Source organism: Abramis brama, assembly GCF_963993115.1.
Source record: "Abramis brama genome assembly, chromosome: 21".
Taxonomy (NCBI): domain Eukaryota; kingdom Metazoa; phylum Chordata; class Actinopteri; order Cypriniformes; family Leuciscidae; genus Abramis; species Abramis brama.
This window is the reverse complement of record NC_139983.1, coordinates 181,560-204,524: the sequence shown is the minus strand read 5'-3', so window position 1 is coordinate 204,524 and position 22,965 is coordinate 181,560. Positions and strand designations below refer to the sequence as shown.

At 49.6% G+C, this 22,965-nt stretch overlaps 1 protein-coding gene across 3 annotated transcripts in view; it reads left to right on the top strand.

The window, feature by feature from the left end:
• Positions 1–22,965, top strand: part of ttc8 (tetratricopeptide repeat domain 8) — a 68,500-nt gene that overhangs the window by 8,270 nt on the left and 37,265 nt on the right. For all 3 annotated transcript variants that reach the window (XM_084096236.1, XM_084096237.1, XM_084096238.1), the window contains 8 exons: positions 3,507–3,570; positions 6,552–6,711; positions 6,890–6,979; positions 7,290–7,334; positions 7,812–7,897; positions 8,697–8,784; positions 8,863–8,973; positions 13,744–13,883. In XM_084096236.1, the coding sequence (XP_083952362.1) occupies positions 3,507–3,570; positions 6,552–6,711; positions 6,890–6,979; positions 7,290–7,334; positions 7,812–7,897; positions 8,697–8,784; positions 8,863–8,973; positions 13,744–13,883 (784 nt within the window). The remainder of the gene's footprint in view (positions 1–3,506; positions 3,571–6,551; positions 6,712–6,889; positions 6,980–7,289; positions 7,335–7,811; positions 7,898–8,696; positions 8,785–8,862; positions 8,974–13,743; positions 13,884–22,965) is intronic.

The window sequence follows — 22,965 nt, the reverse complement described above, 5'->3', positions numbered from 1 at the left end:
ACTGTCTGTCAGCCCTTGACGCCGAGTGACAGCGCCCCCTACTGTCTGTCAGCCCCCGACGCCGAGTGACAGCGCCCCCTACTGTCTGTCAGCCCCCGACGCCGAGTGACAGCGCCCCCTACTGTCTGTCAGCCCCTGACCCCGAGTGACAGCGCCCCCTACTGTCTGTCAGCCCCTGACGTCGAGTGACAGCGCCCCCTACTGTCTGTCAGCCCCTGACGCCAAGTGACAGCGCCCCCTACTGTCTGTGAGCCCCTGACGCCGAGTGACAGCGCCCCCTACTGTCTGTCAGCCCTTGACGCCGAGTGACAGCGCCCCCTACTGTCTGTGAGCCCCTGACGTCGAGTGACAGCGCCCCCTACTGTCTGTCAGCCCCTGACGCCGAGTGACAGCGTCCCCTACTGTCTGTCAGCCCCTGACGCCGAGTGACAGCGCCCCCTACTGTCTGTCAGCCCCCAATGTCGAGTGACAGCGCCCCCTACTGTCTGTCAGCCCCTGACCCTGAGTGACAGCGCCCCCTACTGTCTGTGAGCCCCTGACGCCGAGTGACAGCACCCCCTACTGTCTGTCAGCCCCTGACGCCGAGTGACAGCGCCCCCTACTGTCTGTCAGCCCCTGACCCCGAGTGACAGCGCCCCCTACTGTCTGTCAGCCCCCGACGTCGAGTGACAGCGCCCCCTACTGTCTGTCAGCCCCTGACGCCGAGTGACAGCGCCCCCTACTGTCTGTGAGCCCCTGACGCCGAGTGACAGCGCCCCCTACTGTCTGTCAGCCCTTGACGCCGAGTGACAGCGCCCCCTACTGTCTGTGAGCCCCTGACGTCGAGTGACAGCGCCCCCTACTGTCTGTCAGCCCCTGACGCCGAGTGACAGCGCCCCCTACTGTCTGTCAGCCCCTGACCCCGAGTGACAGCGCCCCCTACTGTCTGTGAGCCCCTGACGTCGAGTGACAGCGCCCCCTACTGTCTGTCAGCCCCTGACGTCGAGTGACAGCGCCCCCTACTGTCTGTCAGCCCCTGACCCCGAGTGACAGCGCCCCCTACTGTCTGTCAGCCTCCGACGTCGAGTGACAGCGCCCCCTACTGTCTGTCAGCCCCTGACGCCGAGTGACAGCGCCCCCTACTGTCTGTCAGCCCCTGACCCCGAGTGACAGTGCCCCCTACTGTCTGTCAGCCCCCGACGTCAAGTGACAGCGCCCCCTACTGTCTGTCAGCCCCCGACGCCGAGTGACAGCGCCCCCTACTGTCTGTCAGCCCCCGACGCCGAGTGACGGCGCCCCCTACTGGCTGTCAGCCCCTGACGCCGAGTGACAGAGCCCCCTACTGTCTGTCAGCCCCTGGCGCCGAGTGACAGCGCCCCCTACTGTCTGTCAGCCCTTGAGGCCGAGTGACAGCGCCCCCTACTGTCTGTCAGCCCCCGACCCCGAGTGACAGCGCCCCCTACTGTCTGTCAGCCCCAGATGCCGAGTGATAGCGCCCCCTACTTTCTGAGAGCCCCTGACGCCGAGTGACAGCGCCCCCTACTGTCTGTCAGCCCCGACGCAGAGTGACAGCGCCCCCTACTGTCTGTCAGCCCTTGACGCCGAGTGACAGCACCCCCTACTGTCTGTCAGCCCCTGACCCCGAGTGACAGCGCCCCCTACTGTCTGTCAGCCCTTGACGCCGAGTGACAGCACCCCCTACTGTCTGTCAGCCCCTGACGCAGAGTGACAGCACCCCCTACTGTCTGTCAGCCCTTGACGCCGAGTGACAGCGCCCCCTACTGTCTGTCAGCCCCTGACGCAGAGTGACAGCACCCCCTACTGTCTGTCAGCCCCTGACCCCGAGTGACAGCGCCCCCTACTGTCTGTCAGCCCCTGACCCCGAGTGACAGCGCCCCCTACTGTCTGTCAGTCCTTGACGCTGAGTGACAGCGCCCCTACTGTCTGTCAGCCCCTGACGCCGAGTGACAGCGCCCCTACTGTCTGTCAGCCCCTGACCCCGAGTGACAGCGCCCCCTTCTGTCTGTCAGCCCTTGACGCCGAGTGACAGCGCCCGTACTGTCTGTCAGCCCCTGACCCCGAGTGACAGCGCCCCTACTGTCTGTCAGCCCCTGACGCCGAGTGACAGCGCCCCTACTGTCTGTCAGCCCCTGACCCCGAGTGACAGCGCCCCTACTGTCTGTCAGCCCCTGACGCCGAGTGACAGCGCCCCTACTGTCTGTCAGCCCCTGACCCCGAGTGACAGCGCCCCTACTGTCTGTCAGCCCCTGACCCCGAGTGACAGCGCCCCTACTGTCTGTCAGCCCCTGACCCCGAGTGACAGCGCCCCCTACTGTCTGTCAGCCCTTGACGCCAGTGACAGCGCCCCTACTGTCTGTCAGCCCCTGACCCCGAGTGACAGCGCCCCCTACTGTCTGTCAGCCCTTGACGCCGAGTGACAGCGCCCCCTACTCTCTGTCAGCCCCTGACCCCGAGTGACAGCGCCCCTACTGTCTGTCAGCCCCTGACCCCGAGTGACAGCGCCCCTACTTTCTGTGAGCCCCTGACGCCGAGTGACAGCGCCCCTACTGTCTGTCAGCCCCTGACCCCGAGTGACAGCGCCCCCTACTCTCTGTCAGCCCCTGACCCCGAGTGACAGCGCCCCTACTGTCTGTCAGCCCCTGACCCCGAGTGACAGCGCCCCTACTTTCTGTGAGCCCCTGACGCCGAGTGACAGCGCCCCCTACTGTCTGTCAGCCCCTGACCCCGAGTGACAGCGCCCCCTACTGTCTGTCAGCCCCTGACCCCGAGTGACAGCGCCCCCTACTGTCTGTCAGCCCTTGACGCCGAGTGACAGTGCCCCCTACTGTCTGTCAGTCCTTGACGCCGAGTGACAGCGCCCCCTACTGTCTGTCAGCCCCTGACGCCGAGTGACAGCGCCCCCTACTGTCTGTCAGCCCCTGACCCCGAGTGACAGCGCCCCCTACTGTCTGTCAGCCCCTGACGCCGAGTGACAGCGCCCCCTACTGTCTGTCAGCCCCCGACGCCGAGTGACAGCGCCCCCTACTGTCTGTCAGCCCCTGACCCCGAGTGACAGCGCCCCCTACTGTCTGTCAGCCCCTGACGCCGAGTGACAGCGACCCCTACTGTCTGTCAGCCCCCGACGCCGAGTGACAGCGCCCCCTACTGTCTGTCAGCCCCTGACCCCGAGTGACAGCGCCCCCTACTGTCTGTCAGCCCCTGACGCCGAGTGACAGCGCCCCTACTGTCTGTCAGCCCCTGACCCCGAGTGACAGCGCCCCCTACTGTCTGTCAGCCCCTGACCCCGAGTGACAGCGCCCCCTACTGTCTGTCAGCCCCTGACCCCGAGTGACAGCGCCCCCTACTGTCTGTCAGCCCCTGACCCCGAGTGACAGCGCCCCCTACTGTCTGTCAGCCCCTGACGCCGAGTGACAGCGCCCCCTACTGTCTGTGAGCCCCTGACGCCGATGTTCAGGGCATTACATCTGCAGGAACTGACGCTCTCCCTCTTGTTTTGGTTTTGTCAGGTCCAGGAACATCGCTGAGACTTCTGGGAACGAGCCAGGGCGGAGCGCCCACTCCAGCTGTCAGGTGACCTCTGACCTCTGACCTCTGCTGTTTAAAGCTGCACTGTAACCTTTGGCCCTCTCGCTATTACAGCATAAAGCTGCAGATCACTGCAGAGCAGCAGTGTGTCCACGCTGATCTTCTTATCACTGCAAACCTCCTCCAATAAAGAAATAAATCAATAAATAATGAAAGACAGACAGACAGATATCTGATTAACTAGGTCTGATGAGTAGGTGAGTCGCATAGATGTTGCTTTGACTTGTTCAATATAAAATAGTGCTGCACGATTAATCATATCGCATGACGGTGGAAGCCCAGGTTAGTAAAGAAACAGCTGAACAAAACCAAGAACAACCTGTAACCCTAAATAAACTAACCACAGTTCCAGGTGTGTTTGCCAGTGTAGCGCCCGGTATGAAGAGATCCCGACTGCATTACGCACCGCCTGGCAGGAGACATGATGCCCATATACACCGTATATCAGAAGATGAAGTTTATAAAGCATGTGCTGCTTACATGTCCCTGTATGTCTGGACAGAGTCTTCATCATATCTTATTTTCAGGAGCATACAAATGTTCTTATTTATCGTTCTATTTATGTTATACTATTGTACTATTGAGACAATAACACGTTTGCAAGTAATGCAAAGATGTCATTATTTAATTTTGTAAAAAATATTGTTGTAATTTGAAAACACTGCACTTAGTTGCTGTTGCTAGTTTGAGTTGAGAAATACCCATTCCAGCATTATCACTGATCTGTGTGCAGTGTCCTTGAGAAACAAGCAAGCTGACTCATGAAACCATGTGTTTATTATATCGCATATCCCCTATTGACCTCAATAATCGCAATATGACCTTTTCCCAGAATCGTGACGCCCTAATATAGAGTGATTCCTCTGAATGATTCATGTGTTGCTCATCTGTTGTGGCTAAAAGCTTTTATCTTCAAGCTGTTCAGCGAGCTTTGGCAAAAACACCTTTTGAAGGAAGGATTTATCCCTCATTATTTAAAGTTTGCTCATTTCAAACAGAAAACTATGATAATGAGCAGGATCTGTGGTTAAACACACTCGCTGTGTGTTTTCAGAAGGAGCTCGGACACAGAGCGCATCTTTGAGTGGAGATCATGTGATCAGCTCATATTAGGGACACCACTATTCATAAACACTACATCACAGATATCCACTGACATTAGTGTTGTTATTTCACATCTTTATATTTTATACCAGTATTTATTTTAGGATATGCTAGTATATTATACGCTTGTATATCTAAAATGTATATTTTAATATTACGCTTTGTTGAGATTCTTTTAAATAAGCCAATTAAAAAGTTCTGTAGGATTTCTCCAGGTAATTATAACTTCATTCAAATTATGCCAAACAAAACGACAAATGTTTTCTTCAAACAGCGTCACGTACTCCGAGCTTTCAGCGGGAATCTCTTAAGCGAGAACGAGGAGATTAAAGCTTACAGGCTTCCGTACTTCGACTGTCGTCTGGGATCTCTAACGGGTCGATCCTCTCGGTCTGCACTGGATGATCTCGGTATCAAGAGCACATCCGGCCCTGTCACGAGTCCTGTGTTCTGGTCTCTTCAGTGCTGGACCGTTGATGATGATGTGGTCGAGAACACAAGATCGTTGAAGAACACGCACTGAGAAACAGCCATAGTCTGCATGAGACCAGATGCACTGTATAATACAGTATGAGTGCACTATTATAGCACTGTCTCCCAGTTACATTACTGTAATTCACTTCATTTGCAATCCCACAGGGATCTGAGTCGAGCATTACAGGAGTTGAGCATTACAGGGATAGTTCACCCAATAATGACATTTCTGCCATGGTTTACTCTCCAAACCGTAAGACTTCAAAACACAAATGAAGATCTTTGATGAAATCTGAGTGATTTCTGTCCCTCCACTGACAGCTCAGCCACTGCGATGCTTCTAAACGTTCATAAAGAGGTCGAGAAACTGATTCATATGAATCGAGCGGTTTAGTCCTAACTTCCTGAAGAGACTCGATCACTTTATATGACGAACAGATTGAGTTTAGGCTTTTATTCACATTAAAACATTGATCAGGGAAGATAAGCAGAAGGTTAAGCGAAGCTGCTTGATGTGTGAGAATAAACCTCACTGGTTCATAATAACTGAATAAAGATTCACTCTGCTGTTTATATGTAGCATTTTGTAATATGATGTTTGATGTTGTTCTTGTTAATGTTAATGTTGTGGTTGACATAACCTCAGAGAAGTATCAGGATGTGTGATCTTGTGGTGTTTAAAGCGTTCATAAACTCTGTCAGTAATCACTCTCCCTCATGATGTCCAACCCGTCAGACTCTCATCTTCAGAACACAGATGAAGATATCTCTGATGAGATCTGAGAGCTGGCTCTCTCCTCCATAGGCTTCTCTGTAATCCAGATCTGCCGGCTCAGAGAGTTAGTGAAGACATCGTTAAAATAGTCCGAGTGACTACAGTGGCTCAACCTTACGTTTATCAAGCGACGAGAATACTTTCTGTGCGCAAAAACAAGCAAAAATAACGCCTTTATTGAACTCTTCATGTTCCTCTGTGTCTCTGAGTGAGTTCACGAGACGCATGCGCCAGAACTGAGGAGACGGCGCTCACGGTCATGTGACGGGAGAGTGTGTAAGGTAAGCCAGTCGGAGCCATTTAAACATCGAGACCCGTCTGCGTCCTCGTCTCAGTTCTCGAGCGTGCGGCGTTGAGCCACTGTAGTCACTCGGGCTATTTTAACAATGTCTTCACTAACTCTCTGAGCCGGCAGATCTGGATTACAGAGAAGCCTCTGGAGGAGAGAGCCAGCTCTCAGATCTCATCAGAGATATCTTCATTAGTGTTCTGAAGATGAGAGTCTGACGGGTTGGACATCATGAGGGAGAGTGATTACTGACAGAGTTTACGAACCCTTTAATGCTGTGTCTGGCATAAGCTCACCTGTGCTTCATCTGTGTAATGTGCGCAGACCCATGACTCAGTCGGGCCGGCCCATCACAGGCTTCGTGAGACCCAGCACCATGACCGGCAGACCCGAGACGATGGAGCAGGCCATCAGAACCCCTCGCACCGCCAGCTCGGCCCGGCCCGGCACCAGCGCCTCAGGGAGACTCGTGCGGCTGGGAACGGTAGGAGCTGGACCCTCATTCAGCCTCATTCAGACACACACACACACACACACACACACACACACACACACAGACACACAGACACACACACACACAGACACACACACACACACACACAGACACACACACACACACACACACACACACAGGTCCTGATCCTGTGCTTCTGTCATCTCAGGCCTCCATGCTAACACACCCCGATGGACCCTTCATTAACCTCGCCAGGATAAACCTCACCAAGTACGCCAAGAGACCCAACATGGCCAAGGTAGTGTAACCCTGACCCTAACCCTCACCCTGACCTAACCCTGACCCTGACCCTGACCCTAACCCTGACCCTGACCCTGACCCCGAACCCTGACCCTGACCCTAACTGAACATCAACTGCATGGCAAATTTCTTTAATCTTCCTGGAAAAAGTTACTTTGTGTAAGAAGTAATTCCTTTTAATTATGATGTAATGTAATATCTGTGGTCTAATTATTATTAGCACACAATCATCAAGTGTTTGTCATGACTCGCTGAATTCATATATTAAAATAATGCCATTTATTCTCTCTCTCCCCCTCGAACACAAGACCTTGTTTGAGTACATCTTTCATCATGAAAACGATGTGAAAAATGTAAGTAGGCGTGATGTTGTGTAGCAGCTGTCGTGTGTGTGTCTGTGTCTGTGTGTCTGTGATGATGTGTAGCAGCTGTCCTGTGTGTGTCTGTGTGTGTCTGTGTGTCTGTGATGATGTTGTGTAGCAGCTGTCGAGTGTGTGTCGTGTGTGTGTGTGTCTGTGTGTGTCTGTGTGTCTGTGATGATGTTGTGTAGCAGCTGTCGTGTGTGTGTCTGTCTGTGTGTGTCTGTGTGTCTGTGATGATGTTGTGTAGCAGCTGTCGAGTGTGTGTCGTGTGTGTGTGTGTCTGTGTGTCTGTGATGATGTTGTGTAGCAGCTGTCGTGTGTGTGTCTGTGTCTGTGTGTGTCTGTGTGTCTGTGATGATGTTGTGTAGCAGCTGTCGAGTGTGTGTCTGTGATGATGTTATGTAGCAGCTGTCGTGTGTGTGTCGTGTGTGTGTGTCGGACGTTAACGCCTCCTCTCCCGCTGTGCAGGCGCTGGATCTGGCGGCGGTGGCCACGGAGCACGCTCAGTTCAGGGACTGGTGGTGGAAGGTCCAGCTGGGGAAGTGCTATTACAGGTCAGAGTCACAGCGGCTGCGTTCACACTGCAGATCCCTTCTTTATAACAGATCCGCCTGTTCACATTCACTCCAGACAGGACTGAGATCCAAATCTGTTTACATTCATTCCCGCCCAAAGTGATTTTCAGTGATTTTACTAAGCTCATGGTAGACCCTGTGCATGGCCCTGCTATTAAAATTATGTATAAAGTTCAAGTCAGGTGTTCATGATTATTTGCCAGCGTGGACACGATAACAGCCGTCACGACGGATCAGATATATAGTCCAGGAGGAAGTTCTGTTTATCTACAGCTCAGATCTAGAGTTCTGAGGAATATAGTGTAGGTTTCAGTAGTGAAGTCACGGGCAGAGGTTCACCAGATCCGGAATGTTCCTGTGTTCGCACAGATAGATGTAAAGTTCCTCCTCAGTATAAAGCAGTGAGCGAGCGCACACAGAGACGCCTCATTATACAACATTACAAAGCTCTTTGTGAACAAACGTGTCCTGCTCACCCTGTGGTGGCTTGAGCTCAAGGGGAAGCGGATACGAGTGTTTAGAGGTCGGATGTCCAGATATCGGATACGGATCTGATTTAAAACCACATGTGGAAGCGGCTTAGATCGGATGCGGGAATATCGGACCTCGTGCGGGTGTTTGTGTTTACACGTGTGCAACAAACCCCGATCTGTGTCAGACGCGAGTAAAAGATCGGATTCTCTGTGTGTAAACACAGCCTGTTTTACAGAAGTGTGTGGATCATTGTGACCTGCATTAAGAGATCTTGTTTGAAGTGTGAGTATCTGTGTGTTTGTAGACTGGGCTTGCACCGTGAGGCAGAGAAGCAGTTCCGGTCCGCGCTCGCTCAGCAGGAGTTCGTGGACTCATACCTCTACCTGGCCAAGGTGAGGTCAGTGCTGCAGCTCCGGTGCCCGTGTCCCAGTAAGACCAGTAAGAGTGTGTGTGTGTGTGTGTGTGTGCAGGTGTACCAGCGTCTGGATCAGCCCATCACGGCCCTGAATGTGTTCAAGCAGGGCTTGGATCACTTCCCCGCCGAGGTCACGCTGCTCACGGGGATCGCACGCATACATGAGGTATCTGTAACTAAGTTTCCATCCAGTTGTCAATCGAATTATCTGAAGTTCGGTAAAAAAACTCATGCGAATAAAGCTGGTGAAAGTGTGTTTCCATCCAACGGCTTTAAAGCGAATAAAAACCTGTGCGTAATGACGTCACATGCTGTTCTGCGATCAAATTGGTATATCGAATTGATTTGAGACATTTTAAGGTGTTTCCATTCATTTTCGCACTGAATCGCACAACATTCAAGCAAACATTTGCGAACAAAGTTTTGCTAGACAAAATGGATCACGCCATCTACCAACAAATGATCAATATTGCACAAGTTGTAATAGTGCTTAGAGTCCTGCACGGGTCCATTTTTGGAGACCCGCCCCCGCCCGTACCCGCAAAGTTCAGCACCAGATCCGACCCGTCACCCATGATAATATCAAAATTAAATCCGCACCCGCCCAGACCCGTTAATATTCGGCCCGTTACCCGACCCGTGCCCGCGATAAATCACACACAAGCTAAAATCATTCCAATTAAATGTGCTTTATTTTTTATCTCGCACCTCTCTCAACATCACAATAGCCTCATGAATGGGCTAATGAGCGCTAAAGTGCGCTTTGTTTTGCGCCATTCAAGTAGCCTAGGCTACCTCCAGTTCACGCGCCGGCGCCTCCAAATATATTGCCTGCTATAGGCCTATTTAGCTCTTATTTATTAAATCCAGGAAATTGGTTGATGAAACATTGATTAAAATTAAGATACAATTAATACAAAACGAAATTCACTTTAAAGAAAGGTTTTCTACAAAAACAAACTTAATAAAGTGGTCAAAATCATGTCTGCCCACTCCATTTGTCTCCCGATATTCGGGATCATCTTATCTTATTCATGCTTTTCACTTTTCATATAATCAACATGAAATTTAAAAACTATATATATTATTTTATTTAAACATGAATATGAAACTAAATCGTTTTTTAATGACTGGGCTACAACACAGGCTAGGCCTATTAGCCGGCCCTACAGTATAGCCTACAGAGAAATTTAATGTCGGAGCGTTGCCGGTGAGCATGTGGGGGGAGAGATAATATTTTCGATCAATCATCAAATATTATTTTGCTTGATATACCAATTCTTAATATTTGGTGTTTTAAATGCCTGTTTGAGATCTCTGAAAGTTTTAATTGTAGGTTCGTGGCCTTAAGTGTCGTGATTTCGGTTTCATTTTGCATAGCCTACAGCCCTTAATCTGACGCCACGGGTTATTATTTAACCCTCTGGGGACCAGGGTGTTTTTGGGGCCCTTGGGATGCTTTGACATGCCCTGACATTTGTGCTTTTTTCAGTTATTTATAAACATGTTAATGGCAAAGGTGTAAATTCACTCTATATAGCACAAACGGGGCTACCATAATATGTAAGTAACATGTATGTACATGTTTGTATTTTTAAGAGAATAATGTTTATGCGTGGTTATTGAAAAAAATAAAAATGAAAGTTGCTGAAATAAGACCACAAAACACATACTAAATATGTGTCCACAAGACTTTTGGATGTTGTCGCTTCGAGTTCTGGCTTCAAAATGATGTGAAAATCATCCTGCCTAATCGTTCTCATAAAACAATACATTGATTTAAACATTGTAAGACAGATTTTTTGTCAGAAGAGGTTTATGCATGGGAGTGGTAATGGCCTATCAATATTAATGAGATTCAGACCAGGGGTGTGACATAGACACCCCCCCAATGGCTAATGGGCCATCAAGTGAGGCAGCCTGAAGAAAGAATGAGAGGACATTCAAAGGTTTTGTTTTTCAATCTGTTTTATTGTAATTCCTCTGTGTGGAGGAACTAAATGTTCTAAATTCTAAATGTTGCTCTAAGCAAATTAAATGTGAGCAAAATAAAAAAATAATCAGTCTGCTATAAACAAAGCAATTGTGAGCGATAAATAAACAAAAGGAATCTACCGATAAAACTGTAAAGGCAACTCTTGTGTACACTGAATAAAAAATAAGATAAACTCTAGACAATGTTCAAATCAAAAACAGGATGTGCTATGTGATAGATATATATATATATATATATATGTATGAGTAGGCTATGAATCCAAGTATGAATCAGAATCAGAATAGATTTTATTGCCATTGTCAATGAAAGGTTTCACAGACTAGGAATTTTCTTCGGTGTAGCCTACTCGTGCAACATGAAACAAACTTTTGCTACTGATAAATAATAAGCAATAAACTATGGAAATAGGCATAGGCATAATTTGCGGGTGGGACGGATGGGACATGTTCCCACCACTTTTTAAAACATCTCGCGACACGAATGTACCAATTCTACAAATAAATAAAACATCTCCAGTTAACTGGCAGAGCATTCATTTCGTTCGTTTTTTAAATAAGATACTAGTGCTGAAATGTATTTTTTTTTAAATCAAGCGATCAAAGTGCTCGTTGCCGCTGCGATCAGTGGCGCAGATATGGTGTTTTCTCATGTGGCTCGTGCACACACCGCACTGTCTTCACTCGACGCGCGCTTCAATCCGTTGCGTTGCGGATACCCTCTATTCGTTCTGGTGAAACCACAAAACATAATGCAAACGTTTGCATGTCCCTGCTTGATATACAACCACTGATGAACATAATCGTTTTGATGAGAGAAAAAAAAACTATACGAGAAAAAAAAAAACCTATACAAGGGCAGATTCGAACTCAGACCCTCTGACACAACTGGCGAAAGCTCTACCACTGGACCATTAAGATACACGTTGGTTAAATAGGCGGATCTATGTATTGGCACTGACAACATGTATTAGGCTACATCTCATTTTACGACAAATCAAACCCCATGTAATCTACTATTTAAATCGATTGCTGGACATCGTAATGTTATTGGCATCCATCTACATTGAATTTTGAAATCAGATAGAGCCGGCCAGAGCGCTGCATAATAAGTAGTCACGCCGGCTTATTCAGTATGGAAATACACACCGACAATGACACGCCCCTACTGCGTGCTAGAATCTCTGAAAAACAAGCTGATTTCTAACTCAAAATGTACGCTTTTAAATATACCAATACTGCTATCTCAAACATGGAGAGGCTTCTTCGTGATCTCAACTAACAGATTCTGCAAAAAAACGAAAATCACCGATTTTGAAATAAAACGCTTATTTCTCATTTTGCTCGAAAGTTGTGCTGCCGACTTGTGTCCCTGGTTTCCGTGACGGGTCACAAATGTGGACTCTTCGTCGCTAGTATCCAGGACGAGCTGAAGGGCTTCTGCACCGGTGTTGTATCGTGCCATCTTCCCAACGCGCAGGTGACTGAATGATGAAACTTGAAGCGTTTAATGCATTTGCTTGGGGGCGTTTACCTGTTTTGCTTAGGTGGCTTAACACATTATCTTGTGAATAGCGCGCTCCGTGAGTAAGCGTGAACGAATTAAAGTGAATGAGCTCGTAATGAGCTCGACTGGAATCACTCTCTTTTCATACAGATTACAGAAGCTGAGAATATTTGTTTTTTATATAAATTACTTCATTTAAAAGATGAGATCTCAAGCTTTATGCCCGTGGGTATGTTTGCCTGTTTGACTGAATTTTCGCGGAGTTACAGATCATTTTCGAACGCGTTTCAAATTGGAGTTCACTCACAGAGAGAGTGCAGAACTCGCATCATGTTAATTTTTCTTTATTTGGCAAAAAGCAAAACACTTTATTTTTATTGTGAGTACACAGAAAAAAAATAGAAACTGAACAGGATCGATTGATGTATAACACGAAAATGAAAGTTCAAAATTAACAGAGCATTATGAACTTAATTTACATGGCTAAAAAAAGAAACGAGCAAAACGCGCGGGCGCGTTTTTGGTCCCCAGAGGGTTAAAAGAAAGAGCGTAGCCTACGTTTGTATGGTCGGTCTTAGCGCAAGTTTACAACCGGCAAGTCGGTCGGACTAAAAGGAGAAAAATAAATTAATTGGGTCGGTCCTAAATTGACAGGATCGGTCGGGTTACGGCAAACAAGAATATTTTTAAGGATGGCCTGACTAAAACACATATTTGCGTATGTGTAATGGTAATTTAGACACACAAATATTGCACATATTGTTCATCCGCTGCCCGCCCACAAGGAGTTCATTATCCGCCCGCGTCCCCACCCATGAATTTGAGGAATGTCACAATCCACCCGTTTTAGCCACTTTTATGCGGGTACCCGACCCGTTGCAGGACTCTAATAGTGCTTATGTGCCAGTTGATAGCGACATTATTTGACTATTATGGCATTTCGTCGATTTTTGCTATCTAAAATAGCCGTTTTATTTTTCTGGCAAATTAAATTCAAAAAGTATCTCGTCTCCTCGTTTGTCCACTTACATCTGTCTTTGCCCGCCATGTGTGCAAACCATAGGCAGTATATAAGAGGTGCAAACAGAGCGGAAATACTGGGCGGAAATTAACTAAAACTTCTTCTTTTGTGGCAGGTTGCAACCATAAAATGACCTAAAACTTAATCGCAATTCATTATTTATTCGGCAAATAACGTTTCCATCAGCGTTTATCGCATAAGCCGTATATCGATCAAGATAAAATCCGATGAGACCGACCGTATTTCATTTGAGTCGATATTCATGAAATTCAGTCGAATTTTACTGTTTCCATAAGGCATTTTTCATTCGTTTCACTTAATTTGGATAAAAACGTGTGGATGGAAACATAGCTTGTGTCTTCATCTTCCCTTCGCTGGATGAGCTTTGGCTTGATCTGTCTAACTGTGTCCTCCAGGAAATGAATAACGTGATCTCGGCCACTGAGTACTATAGAGAGGTCCTGAAGCAGGACAACACACACGTGGAGGCCATCGCCTGTATCGGCAGCAACCACTTCTACACAGACCAGCCAGAGATCGCCCTGCGCTTCTACAGGTGACATTGCTTTCTCTCTCACACACGCATGCAGCCTGCAGAAACACTCATGAGATCAGACTCTGGTCACCTGACCTCTGGTCACCTGACCTCTGGTCACCTGACCTCTGAAACTCAGCACTGACCAGGGCCATCCGTAAGATCTCAACTAACGTACAGTACATACAGACGTCTCCATTCTCAATCCGGTTCAGTTAATCATTTCCACTGGCACCACACAAAAAGTAGTAAATAAATAAAATACTTGTTGTTGTTGGTCCGTGTCTACAAACTACAAGCAATAGCACAAATAAATACAACAGAACAAAGACACACATGAGCTAATCAGGGCTTGTCAGGTTTGTCGAGTAGTTCTGACAGCAGTTCTCAGGGCTGGGCGATAAAACAATAATTATCACAATATCATTTTCCTAGATAAAATAATAACAAAAAAGTACTATAAATAGGAGTGTAACGATACACTCATGTCATTATTCGATACAAATCACGATACTATCACGATTTACTATAAGCCAAAATAAAGAAGGGAGTTTTCTATTATTACTGTGTGTGCGACTGATGTGTGATGTGTGTGAGCTGTGTGTGCGAGTGATGTGTGATGTGTGTGAGCTGTGTGTGCGAGTGATGTGTGATGTGTGTGAGCTGTGTGTGTGAGTGATGTGTGATGTGTGTGAGCTGTGTGTGCGACTGATGTGTGATGTGTGTGAGCAGTGTGTGCGACTGATGTGTGATGTGTGTGAGCAGTGTGTGCGAGTGGTGTGTGATGTGTGTGAGCTGTGTGTGCGAGTGGTGTGTGATGTGTGTGAGCTGTGTGTGCGAGTGGTGTGTGATGTGTGTGAGCTGTGTGTGCGAGTGGTGTGTGATGTGTGTGAGCTGTGTGTGCGAGTGATGTGTGATGTGTGTGAGCAGTGTGTGCGAGTGATGTGTGATGTGTGTGAGCTGTGTGTGCGAGTGATGTGTGATGTGTGTGAGCTGTGTGTGCGAGTGATGTGTGATGTGTGTGAGCTGTGTGTGTGAGTGATGTGTGATGTGTGTGAGCTGTGTGTGCGAGTGATGTGTGATGTGTGTGAGCTGTGTGTGCGAGTGATGTGTGATGTGTGTGAGCAGTGTGTGCGAGTGATGTGTGATGTGTGTGAGCAGTGTGTGCGAGTGATGTGTGATGTGTGTGAGCTGTGTGTGCGAGTGGTGTGTGATGTGTGTGAGCTGTGTGTGCGAGTGGTGTGTGATGTGTGTGAGCTGTGTGTGCGAGTGGTGTGTGATGTGTGTGAGCTGTGTGTGCGAGTGATGTGTGATGTGTGTGAGCAGTGTGTGCGAGTGATGTGTGATGTGTGTGAGCTGTGTGTGCGAGTGGTGTGTGATGTGTGTGAGCTGTGTGTGCGAGTGGTGTGTGATGTGTGTGAGCTGTGTGTGCGAGTGGTGTGTGATGTGTGTGAGCTGTGTGTGCGAGTGATGTGTGATGTGTGTGAGCAGTGTGTGCGAGTGATGTGTGATGTGTGTGAGCTGTGTGTGCGAGTGATGTGTGATGTGTGTGAGCTGTGTGTGCGAGTGATGTGTGATGTGTGTGAGCTGTGTGTGTGAGTGATGTGTGATGTGTGTGAGCTGTGTGTGCGAGTGATGTGTGATGTGTGTGAGCTGTGTGTGCGAGTGATGTGTGATGTGTGTGAGCAGTGTGTGCGAGTGGTGTGTGATGTGTGTGAGCTGTGTGTGCGAGTGGTGTGTGATGTGTGTGAGCTGTGTGTGCGAGTGGTGTGTGATGTGTGTGAGCTGTGTGTGCGAGTGGTGTGTGATGTGTGTGAGCTGTGTGTGCGAGTGATGTGTGATGTGTGTGAGCAGTGTGTGCGAGTGATGTGTGATGTGTGTGAGCTGTGTGTGCGAGTGATGTGTGATGTGTGTGAGCTGTGTGTGTGAGTGATGTGTGATGTGTGTGAGCTGTGTGTGCGACTGATGTGTGATGTGTGTGAGCAGTGTGTGCGACTGATGTGTGATGTGTGTGAGCAGTGTGTGCGAGTGGTGTGTGATGTGTGTGAGCTGTGTGTGCGAGTGGTGTGTGATGTGTGTGAGCTGTGTGTGCGAGTGGTGTGTGATGTGTGTGAGCTGTGTGTGCGAGTGATGTGTGATGTGTGTGAGCTGTGTGTGCGAGTGATGTGTGATGTGTGTGAGCTGTGTGTGCGAGTGATGTGTGATGTGTGTGAGCTGTGTGTGCGAGTGATGTGTGATGTGTGTGAGCTGTGTGTGCGAGTGGTGTGTGATGTGTGTGAGCTGTGTGTGCGAGTGGTGTGTGATGTGTGTGAGCTGTGTGTGTGAGTGATGTGTGATGTGTGTGAGCTGTGTGTGTGAGTGATGTGTGATGTGTGTGAGCAGTGTGTGTGTGTGATGTGTGATGTGTGTGAGCTGTGTGTGCGACTGATGTGTGATGTGTGTGAGCTGTGTGTGCGAGTGGTGTGTGATGTGTGTGAGCAGTGTGTGCGAGTGGTGTGTGATGTGTGTGAGCTGTGTGTGCGAGTGGTGTGTGATGTGTGTGAGCGGTGTGTGCGAGTGATGTGTGATGTGTGTGAGCTGTGTGTGCGAGTGATGTGTGATGTGTGTGAGCTGTGTGTGCGAGTGGTGTGTGATGTGTGTGAGCAGTGTGTGTGAGTGATGTGTGATGTGTGTGAGCTGTGTGTGCGAGTGATGTGTGATGTGTGTGAGCTGTGTGTGTGAGTGATGTGTGATGTGTGTGAGCTGTGTGTGCGAGTGGTGTGTGATGTGTGTGAGCTGTGTGTGCGAGTGATGTGTGATGTGTGTGAGCTGTGTGTGCGAGTGATGTGTGATGTGTGTGAGCTGTGTGTGCGAGTGATGTGTGATGTGTGTGAGCTGTGTGTGCGAGTGATGTGTGATGTGTGTGAGCTGTGTGTGCGAGTGGTGTGTGATGTGTGTGAGCAGTGTGTGTGAGTGATGTGTGATGTGTGTGAGCTGTGTGTGCGACTGATGTGTGATGTGTGTGAGCAGTGTGTGCGAGTGATGTGTGATGTGTGTGAGCTGTGTGTGCGAGTGATGTGTGATGTGTGTGAGCAGTGTGTGCGAGTGGTGTGTGATGTGTGTGAGCAGTGTGTGTGAGTGATGTGTGATGTGTGTGAGCTGTGTGTGTGAGTGATGTGTGATGTGTGTGAGCTGTGTGTGCGAGTGATGTGTGATGTGTGTGAGCAGTGTGTGTGAGTGATGTGTGATGTGTGTGAGCTGTGTGTGTGAGTGATGTGTGATGTGTGTGAGCTGTGTGTGCGAGTGGTGTGTGATGTGTGTGAGCTGTGTGTGTGAGTGGTGTGTGATGTGTGTGAGCAGTGTGTGTGAGTGATGTGTGATGTGTGTGAGCTGTGTGTGTGAGTGATGTGTGATGTGTGTGAGCTGTGTGTGCGAGTGGTGTGTGATGTGTGTGAGTGATGTGTGATGTGTGTGAGCTGTGTGTGCGAGTGATGTGTGATGTGTGTGAGCAGTGTGTGCGAGTGGTGTGTGATGTGTGTGAGCAGTGTGTGTGAGTGATGTGTGATGTGTGTGAGCTGTGTGTGCGAGTGGTGTGTGATGTGTGTGAGCAGTGTGTGTGAGTGATGTGTGATGTGTGTGAGCTGTGTGTGCGAGTGATGTGTGATGTGTGTGAGCTGTGTGTGTGAGTGATGTGTGATGTGTGTGAGCTGTGTGTGTGAGTGATGTGTGATGTGTGTGAGCAGTGTGTGCGAGTGATGTGTGATGTGTGTGAGCTGTGTGTGTGAGTGATGTGTGATGTGTGTGAGCTGTGTGTGCGAGTGATGTGTGATGTGTGTGAGCTGTGTGTGCGAGTGATGTGTGTGAGCAGTGTGTGCGAGTGATGTGTGATGTGTGTGAGCTGTGTGTGCGAGTGATGTGTGTGAGCAGTGTGTGCGAGTGATGTGTGATGTGTGTGAGCTGTGTGTGCGAGTGGTGTGTGATGTGTGTGAGCTGTGTGTGCGAGTGATGTGTGATGTGTGTGAGCTGTGTGTGCGAGTGATGTGTGATGTGTGTGAGCTGTGTGTGCGAGTGATGTGTGATGTGTGTGAGCTGTGTGTGCGAGTGATGTGTGATGTGTGTGAGCAGTGTGTGCGAGTGATGTGTGTGAGCTGTGTGTGCGAGTGATGTGTGATGTGTGTGAGCTGTGTGTGCGAGTGGTGTGTGATGTGTGATGTGTGTGAGCTGTGTGTGCGAGTGATGTGTGATGTGTGTGAGCAGTGTGTGCGAGTGATGTGTGTGAGCTGTGTGTGCGAGTGATGTGTGATGTGTGTGAGCTGTGTGTGTGAGTGATGTGTGATGTGTGTGAGCTGTGTGTGTGAGTGATGTGTGTGAGCTGTGTGTGCGAGTGATGTGTGATGTGTGTGAGCAGTGTGTGCGAGTGATGTGTGTGAGCTGTGTGTGCGAGTGATGTGTGATGTGTGTGAGCTGTGTGTGTGTGTGATGTGTGATGTGTGTGAGCAGTGTGTGCGAGTGATGTGTGTGAGCTGTGTGTGCGAGTGATGTGTGATGTGTGTGAGCTGTGTGTGCGAGTGGTGTGTGATGTGTGATGTGTGTGAGCTGTGTGTGCGAGTGATGTGTGATGTGTGTGAGCTGTGTGTGCGAGTGATGTGTGATGTGTGTGAGCAGTGTGTGCGAGTGATGTGTGATGTGTGTGAGCTGTGTGTGCGAGTGATGTGTGATGTGTGTGAGCTGTGTGTGCGAGTGGTGTGTGATGTGTGTGAGCTGTGTGTGCGAGTGATGTGTGATGTGTGTGAGCTGTGTGTGCGAGTGGTGTGTGATGTGTGTGAGCAGTGTGTGTGAGTGATGTGTGATGTGTGTGAGCTGTGTGTGCGAGTGATGTGTGATGTGTGTGAGCAGTGTGTGTGAGTGATGTGTGATGTGTGTGAGCTGTGTGTGCGAGTGGTGTGTGATGTGTGTGAGCGGTGTGTGTGAGTGGTGTGTGATGTGTGTGAGCTGTGTGTGCGAGTGGTGTGTGATGTGTGTGAGCTGTGTGTGTGAGTGATGTGTGATGTGTGTGAGCTGTGTGTGTGAGTGATGTGTGATGTGTGTGAGCGGTGTGTGTGAGTGGTGTGTGATGTGTGTGAGCTGTGTGTGTGAGCGGTGTGTGTGAGTGGTGTGTGATGTGTGTGAGCGGTGTGTGTGAGTGGTGTGTGATGTGTGTGAGCTGTGTGTGTGAGTGATGTGTGATGTGTGTGAGCAGTGTGTGCGAGTGATGTGTGATGTGTGTGAGCTGTGTGTGTGAGTGATGTGTGATGTGTGTGAGCTGTGTGTGTGAGTGGTGTGTGATGTGTGTGAGCAGTGTGTGCGAGTGATGTGTGATGTGTGTGAGCTGTGTGTGCGAGTGATGTGTGATGTGTGTGAGCTGTGTGTGCGAGTGGTGTGTGATGTGTGTGAGCGGTGTGTGTGAGTGGTGTGTGATGTGTGTGAGCAGTGTGTGTGAGTGATGTGTGATGTGTGTGAGCTGTGTGTGCGAGTGATGTGTGATGTGTGTGAGCTGTGTGTGCGAGTGGTGTGTGATGTGTGTGAGCTGTGTGTGCGAGTGGTGTGTGATGTGTGTGAGCAGTGTGTGCGAGTGGTGTGTGATGTGTGTGAGCTGTGTGTGCGAGTGATGTGTGATGTGTGTGAGCTGTGTGTGTGAGTGATGTGTGATGTGTGTGAGCTGTGTGTGCGAGTGGTGTGTGATGTGTGTGAGCTGTGTGTGTGAGTGGTGTGTGATGTGTGTGTGAGTGGTGTGTGATGTGTGTGAGCTGTGTGTGTGAGTGATGTGTGATGTGTGTGAGCTGTGTGTGTGAGTGATGTGTGATGTGTGTGAGCTGTGTGTGCGAGTGATGTGTGATGTGTGTGAGCTGTGTGTGCGAGTGGTGTGTGATGTGTGTGAGCTGTGTGTGCGAGTGGTGTGTGATGTGTGTGAGCTGTGTGTGCGAGTGGTGTGTGATGTGTGTGAGCTGTGTGTGCGAGTGGTGTGTGATGTGTGTGAGCTGTGTGTGTGAGTGATGTGTGATGTGTGTGAGCTGTGTGTGCGAGTGGTGTGTGATGTGTGTGAGCTGTGTGTGTGAGTGATGTGTGATGTGTGTGAGCAGTGTGTGTGAGTGATGTGTGATGTGTGTGAGCTGTGTGTGCGAGTGGTGTGTGATGTGTGTGAGCAGTGTGTGCGAGTGATGTGTGATGTGTGTGAGCTGTGTGTGTGAGTGGTGTGTGATGTGTGTGAGCAGTGTGTGCGACTGATGTGTGATGTGTGTGAGCAGTGTGTGTGAGTGATGTGTGATGTGTGTGAGCTGTGTGTGTGAGTGATGTGTGATGTGTGTGAGCTGTGTGTGCGAGTGATGTGTGATGTGTGTGAGCTGTGTGTGCGAGTGATGTGTGATGTGTGTGAGCTGTGTGTGCGAGTGGTGTGTGATGTGTGTGAGCTGTGTGTGCGAGTGGTGTGTGATGTGTGTGAGCTGTGTGTGTGAGTGGTGTGTGATGTGTGTGAGCAGTGTGTGCGAGTGGTGTGTGATGTGTGTGAGCTGTGTGTGCGAGTGGTGTGTGATGTGTGTGAGCAGTGTGTGCGAGTGGTGTGTGATGTGTGTGAGCAGTGTGTGTGAGTGATGTGTGATGTGTGTGAGCTGTGTGTGCGAGTGGTGTGTGATGTGTGTGAGCTGTGTGTGCGAGTGGTGTGTGATGTGTGTGAGCAGTGTGTGTGAGTGATGTGTGATGTGTGTGAGCTGTGTGTGTGAGTGATGTGTGATGTGTGTGAGCTGTGTGTGTGAGTGGTGTGTGATGTGTGTGAGCAGTGTGTGCGAGTGATGTGTGATGTGTGTGAGCTGTGTGTGTGAGTGGTGTGTGATGTGTGTGAGCAGTGTGTGCGAGTGATGTGTGATGTGTGAGCTGTGTGTGTGAGTGATGTGTGATGTGTGTGAGCAGTGTGTGCGAGTGATGTGTGATGTGTGTGAGCTGTGTGTGTGAGTGGTGTGTGATGTGTGTGAGCAGTGTGTGCGAGTGGTGTGTGATGTGTGTGAGCAGTGTGTGTGAGTGATGTGTGATGTGTGTGAGCTGTGTGTGTGAGTGATGTGTGATGTGTGTGAGCAGTGTGTGCGAGTGGTGTGTGATGTGTGTGAGCAGTGTGTGTGAGTGATGTGTGATGTGTGTGAGCTGTGTGTGTGAGTGATGTGTGATGTGTGTGAGCTGTGTGTGCGAGTGGTGTGTGATGTGTGTGAGCAGTGTGTGTGAGTGATGTGTGATGTGTGTGAGCTGTGTGTGTGAGTGATGTGTGATGTGTGTGAGCTGTGTGTGTGAGTGGTGTGTGATGTGTGTGAGCTGTGTGTGTGAGTGATGTGTGATGTGTGTGAGCTGTGTGTGTGAGTGGTGTGTGATGTGTGTGAGCAGTGTGTGCGAGTGGTGTGTGATGTGTGTGAGCTGTGTGTGCGAGTGGTGTGTGATGTGTGTGAGCAGTGTGTGCGAGTGGTGTGTGATGTGTGTGAGCAGTGTGTGTGAGTGATGTGTGATGTGTGTGAGCAGTGTGTGCGAGTGGTGTGTGATGTGTGTGAGCAGTGTGTGCGAGTGGTGTGTGATGTGTGTGAGCTGTGTGTGCGAGTGGTGTGTGATGTGTGTGAGCAGTGTGTGCGAGTGGTGTGTGATGTGTGTGAGCAGTGTGTGCGAGTGGTGTGTGATGTGTGTGAGCTGTGTGTGCGAGTGGTGTGTGATGTGTGTGAGCTGTGTGTGCGAGTGGTGTGTGATGTGTGTGAGCAGTGTGTGCGAGTGATGTGTGATGTGTGTGAGCAGTGTGTGCGAGTGGTGTGTGATGTGTGTGAGCAGTGTGTGCGAGTGGTGTGTGATGTGTGTGAGCTGTGTGTGCGAGTGATGTGTGATGTGTGTGAGCAGTGTGTGCGAGTGGTGTGTGATGTGTGTGAGCAGTGTGTGCGAGTGGTGTGTGATGTGTGTGAGCTGTGTGTGCGAGTGGTGTGTGATGTGTGTGAGCAGTGTGTGCGAGTGATGTGTGATGTGTGTGAGCAGTGTGTGCGAGTGGTGTGTGATGTGTGTGAGCTGTGTGTGCGAGTGGTGTGTGATGTGTGTGAGCTGTGTGTGCGAGTGGTGTGTGATGTGTGTGAGCTGTGTGTGCGAGTGATGTGTGATGTGTGTGAGCAGTGTGTGCGAGTGGTGTGTGATGTGTGTGAGCAGTGTGTGCGAGTGGTGTGTGATGTGTGTGAGCAGTGTGTGCGAGTGATGTGTGATGTGTGTGAGCAGTGTGTGCGAGTGGTGTGTGATGTGTGTGAGCTGTGTGTGTGAGTGATGTGTGATGTGTGTGAGCAGTGTGTGTGAGTGATGTGTGATGTGTGTGAGCAGTGTGTGTGAGTGATGTGTGATGTGTGTGAGCAGTGTGTGCGAGTGGTGTGTGATGTGTGTGAGCTGTGTGTGCGAGTGATGTGTGATGTGTGTGAGCAGTGTGTGCGAGTGATGTGTGATGTGTGTGAGCAGTGTGTGCGAGTGGTGTGTGATGTGTGTGAGCTGTGTGTGCGAGTGATGTGTGATGTGTGTGAGCAGTGTGTGCGAGTGATGTGTGATGTGTGTGAGCTGTGTGTGCGAGTGATGTGTGATGTGTGTGAGCAGTGTGTGCGAGTGGTGTGTGATGTGTGTGAGCTGTGTGTGTGAGTGATGTGTGATGTGTGTGAGCTGTGTGTGCGACTGATGTGTGATGTGTGTGAGCTGTGTGTGCAAGTGGTGTGTGATGTGTGTGAGCAGTGTGTGTGAGTGATGTGTGATGTGTGTGAGCTGTGTGTGTGAGTGATGTGTGATGTGTGTGAGCAGTGTGTGCGAGTGGTGTGTGATGTGTGTGAGCTGTGTGTGTGAGTGATGTGTGATGTGTGTGAGCAGTGTGTGTGAGTGATGTGTGATGTGTGTGAGCAGTGTGTGCGAGTGATGTGTGATGTGTGTGAGCAGTGTGTGTGAGTGATGTGTGATGTGTGTGAGCTGTGTGTGTGAGTGATGTGTGATGTGTGTGAGCTGTGTGTGTGAGTGATGTGTGATGTGTGTGAGCTGTGTGTGTGAGTGGTGTGTGATGTGTGTGAGCTGTGTGTGCGAGTGATGTGTGATGTGTGTGAGCTGTGTG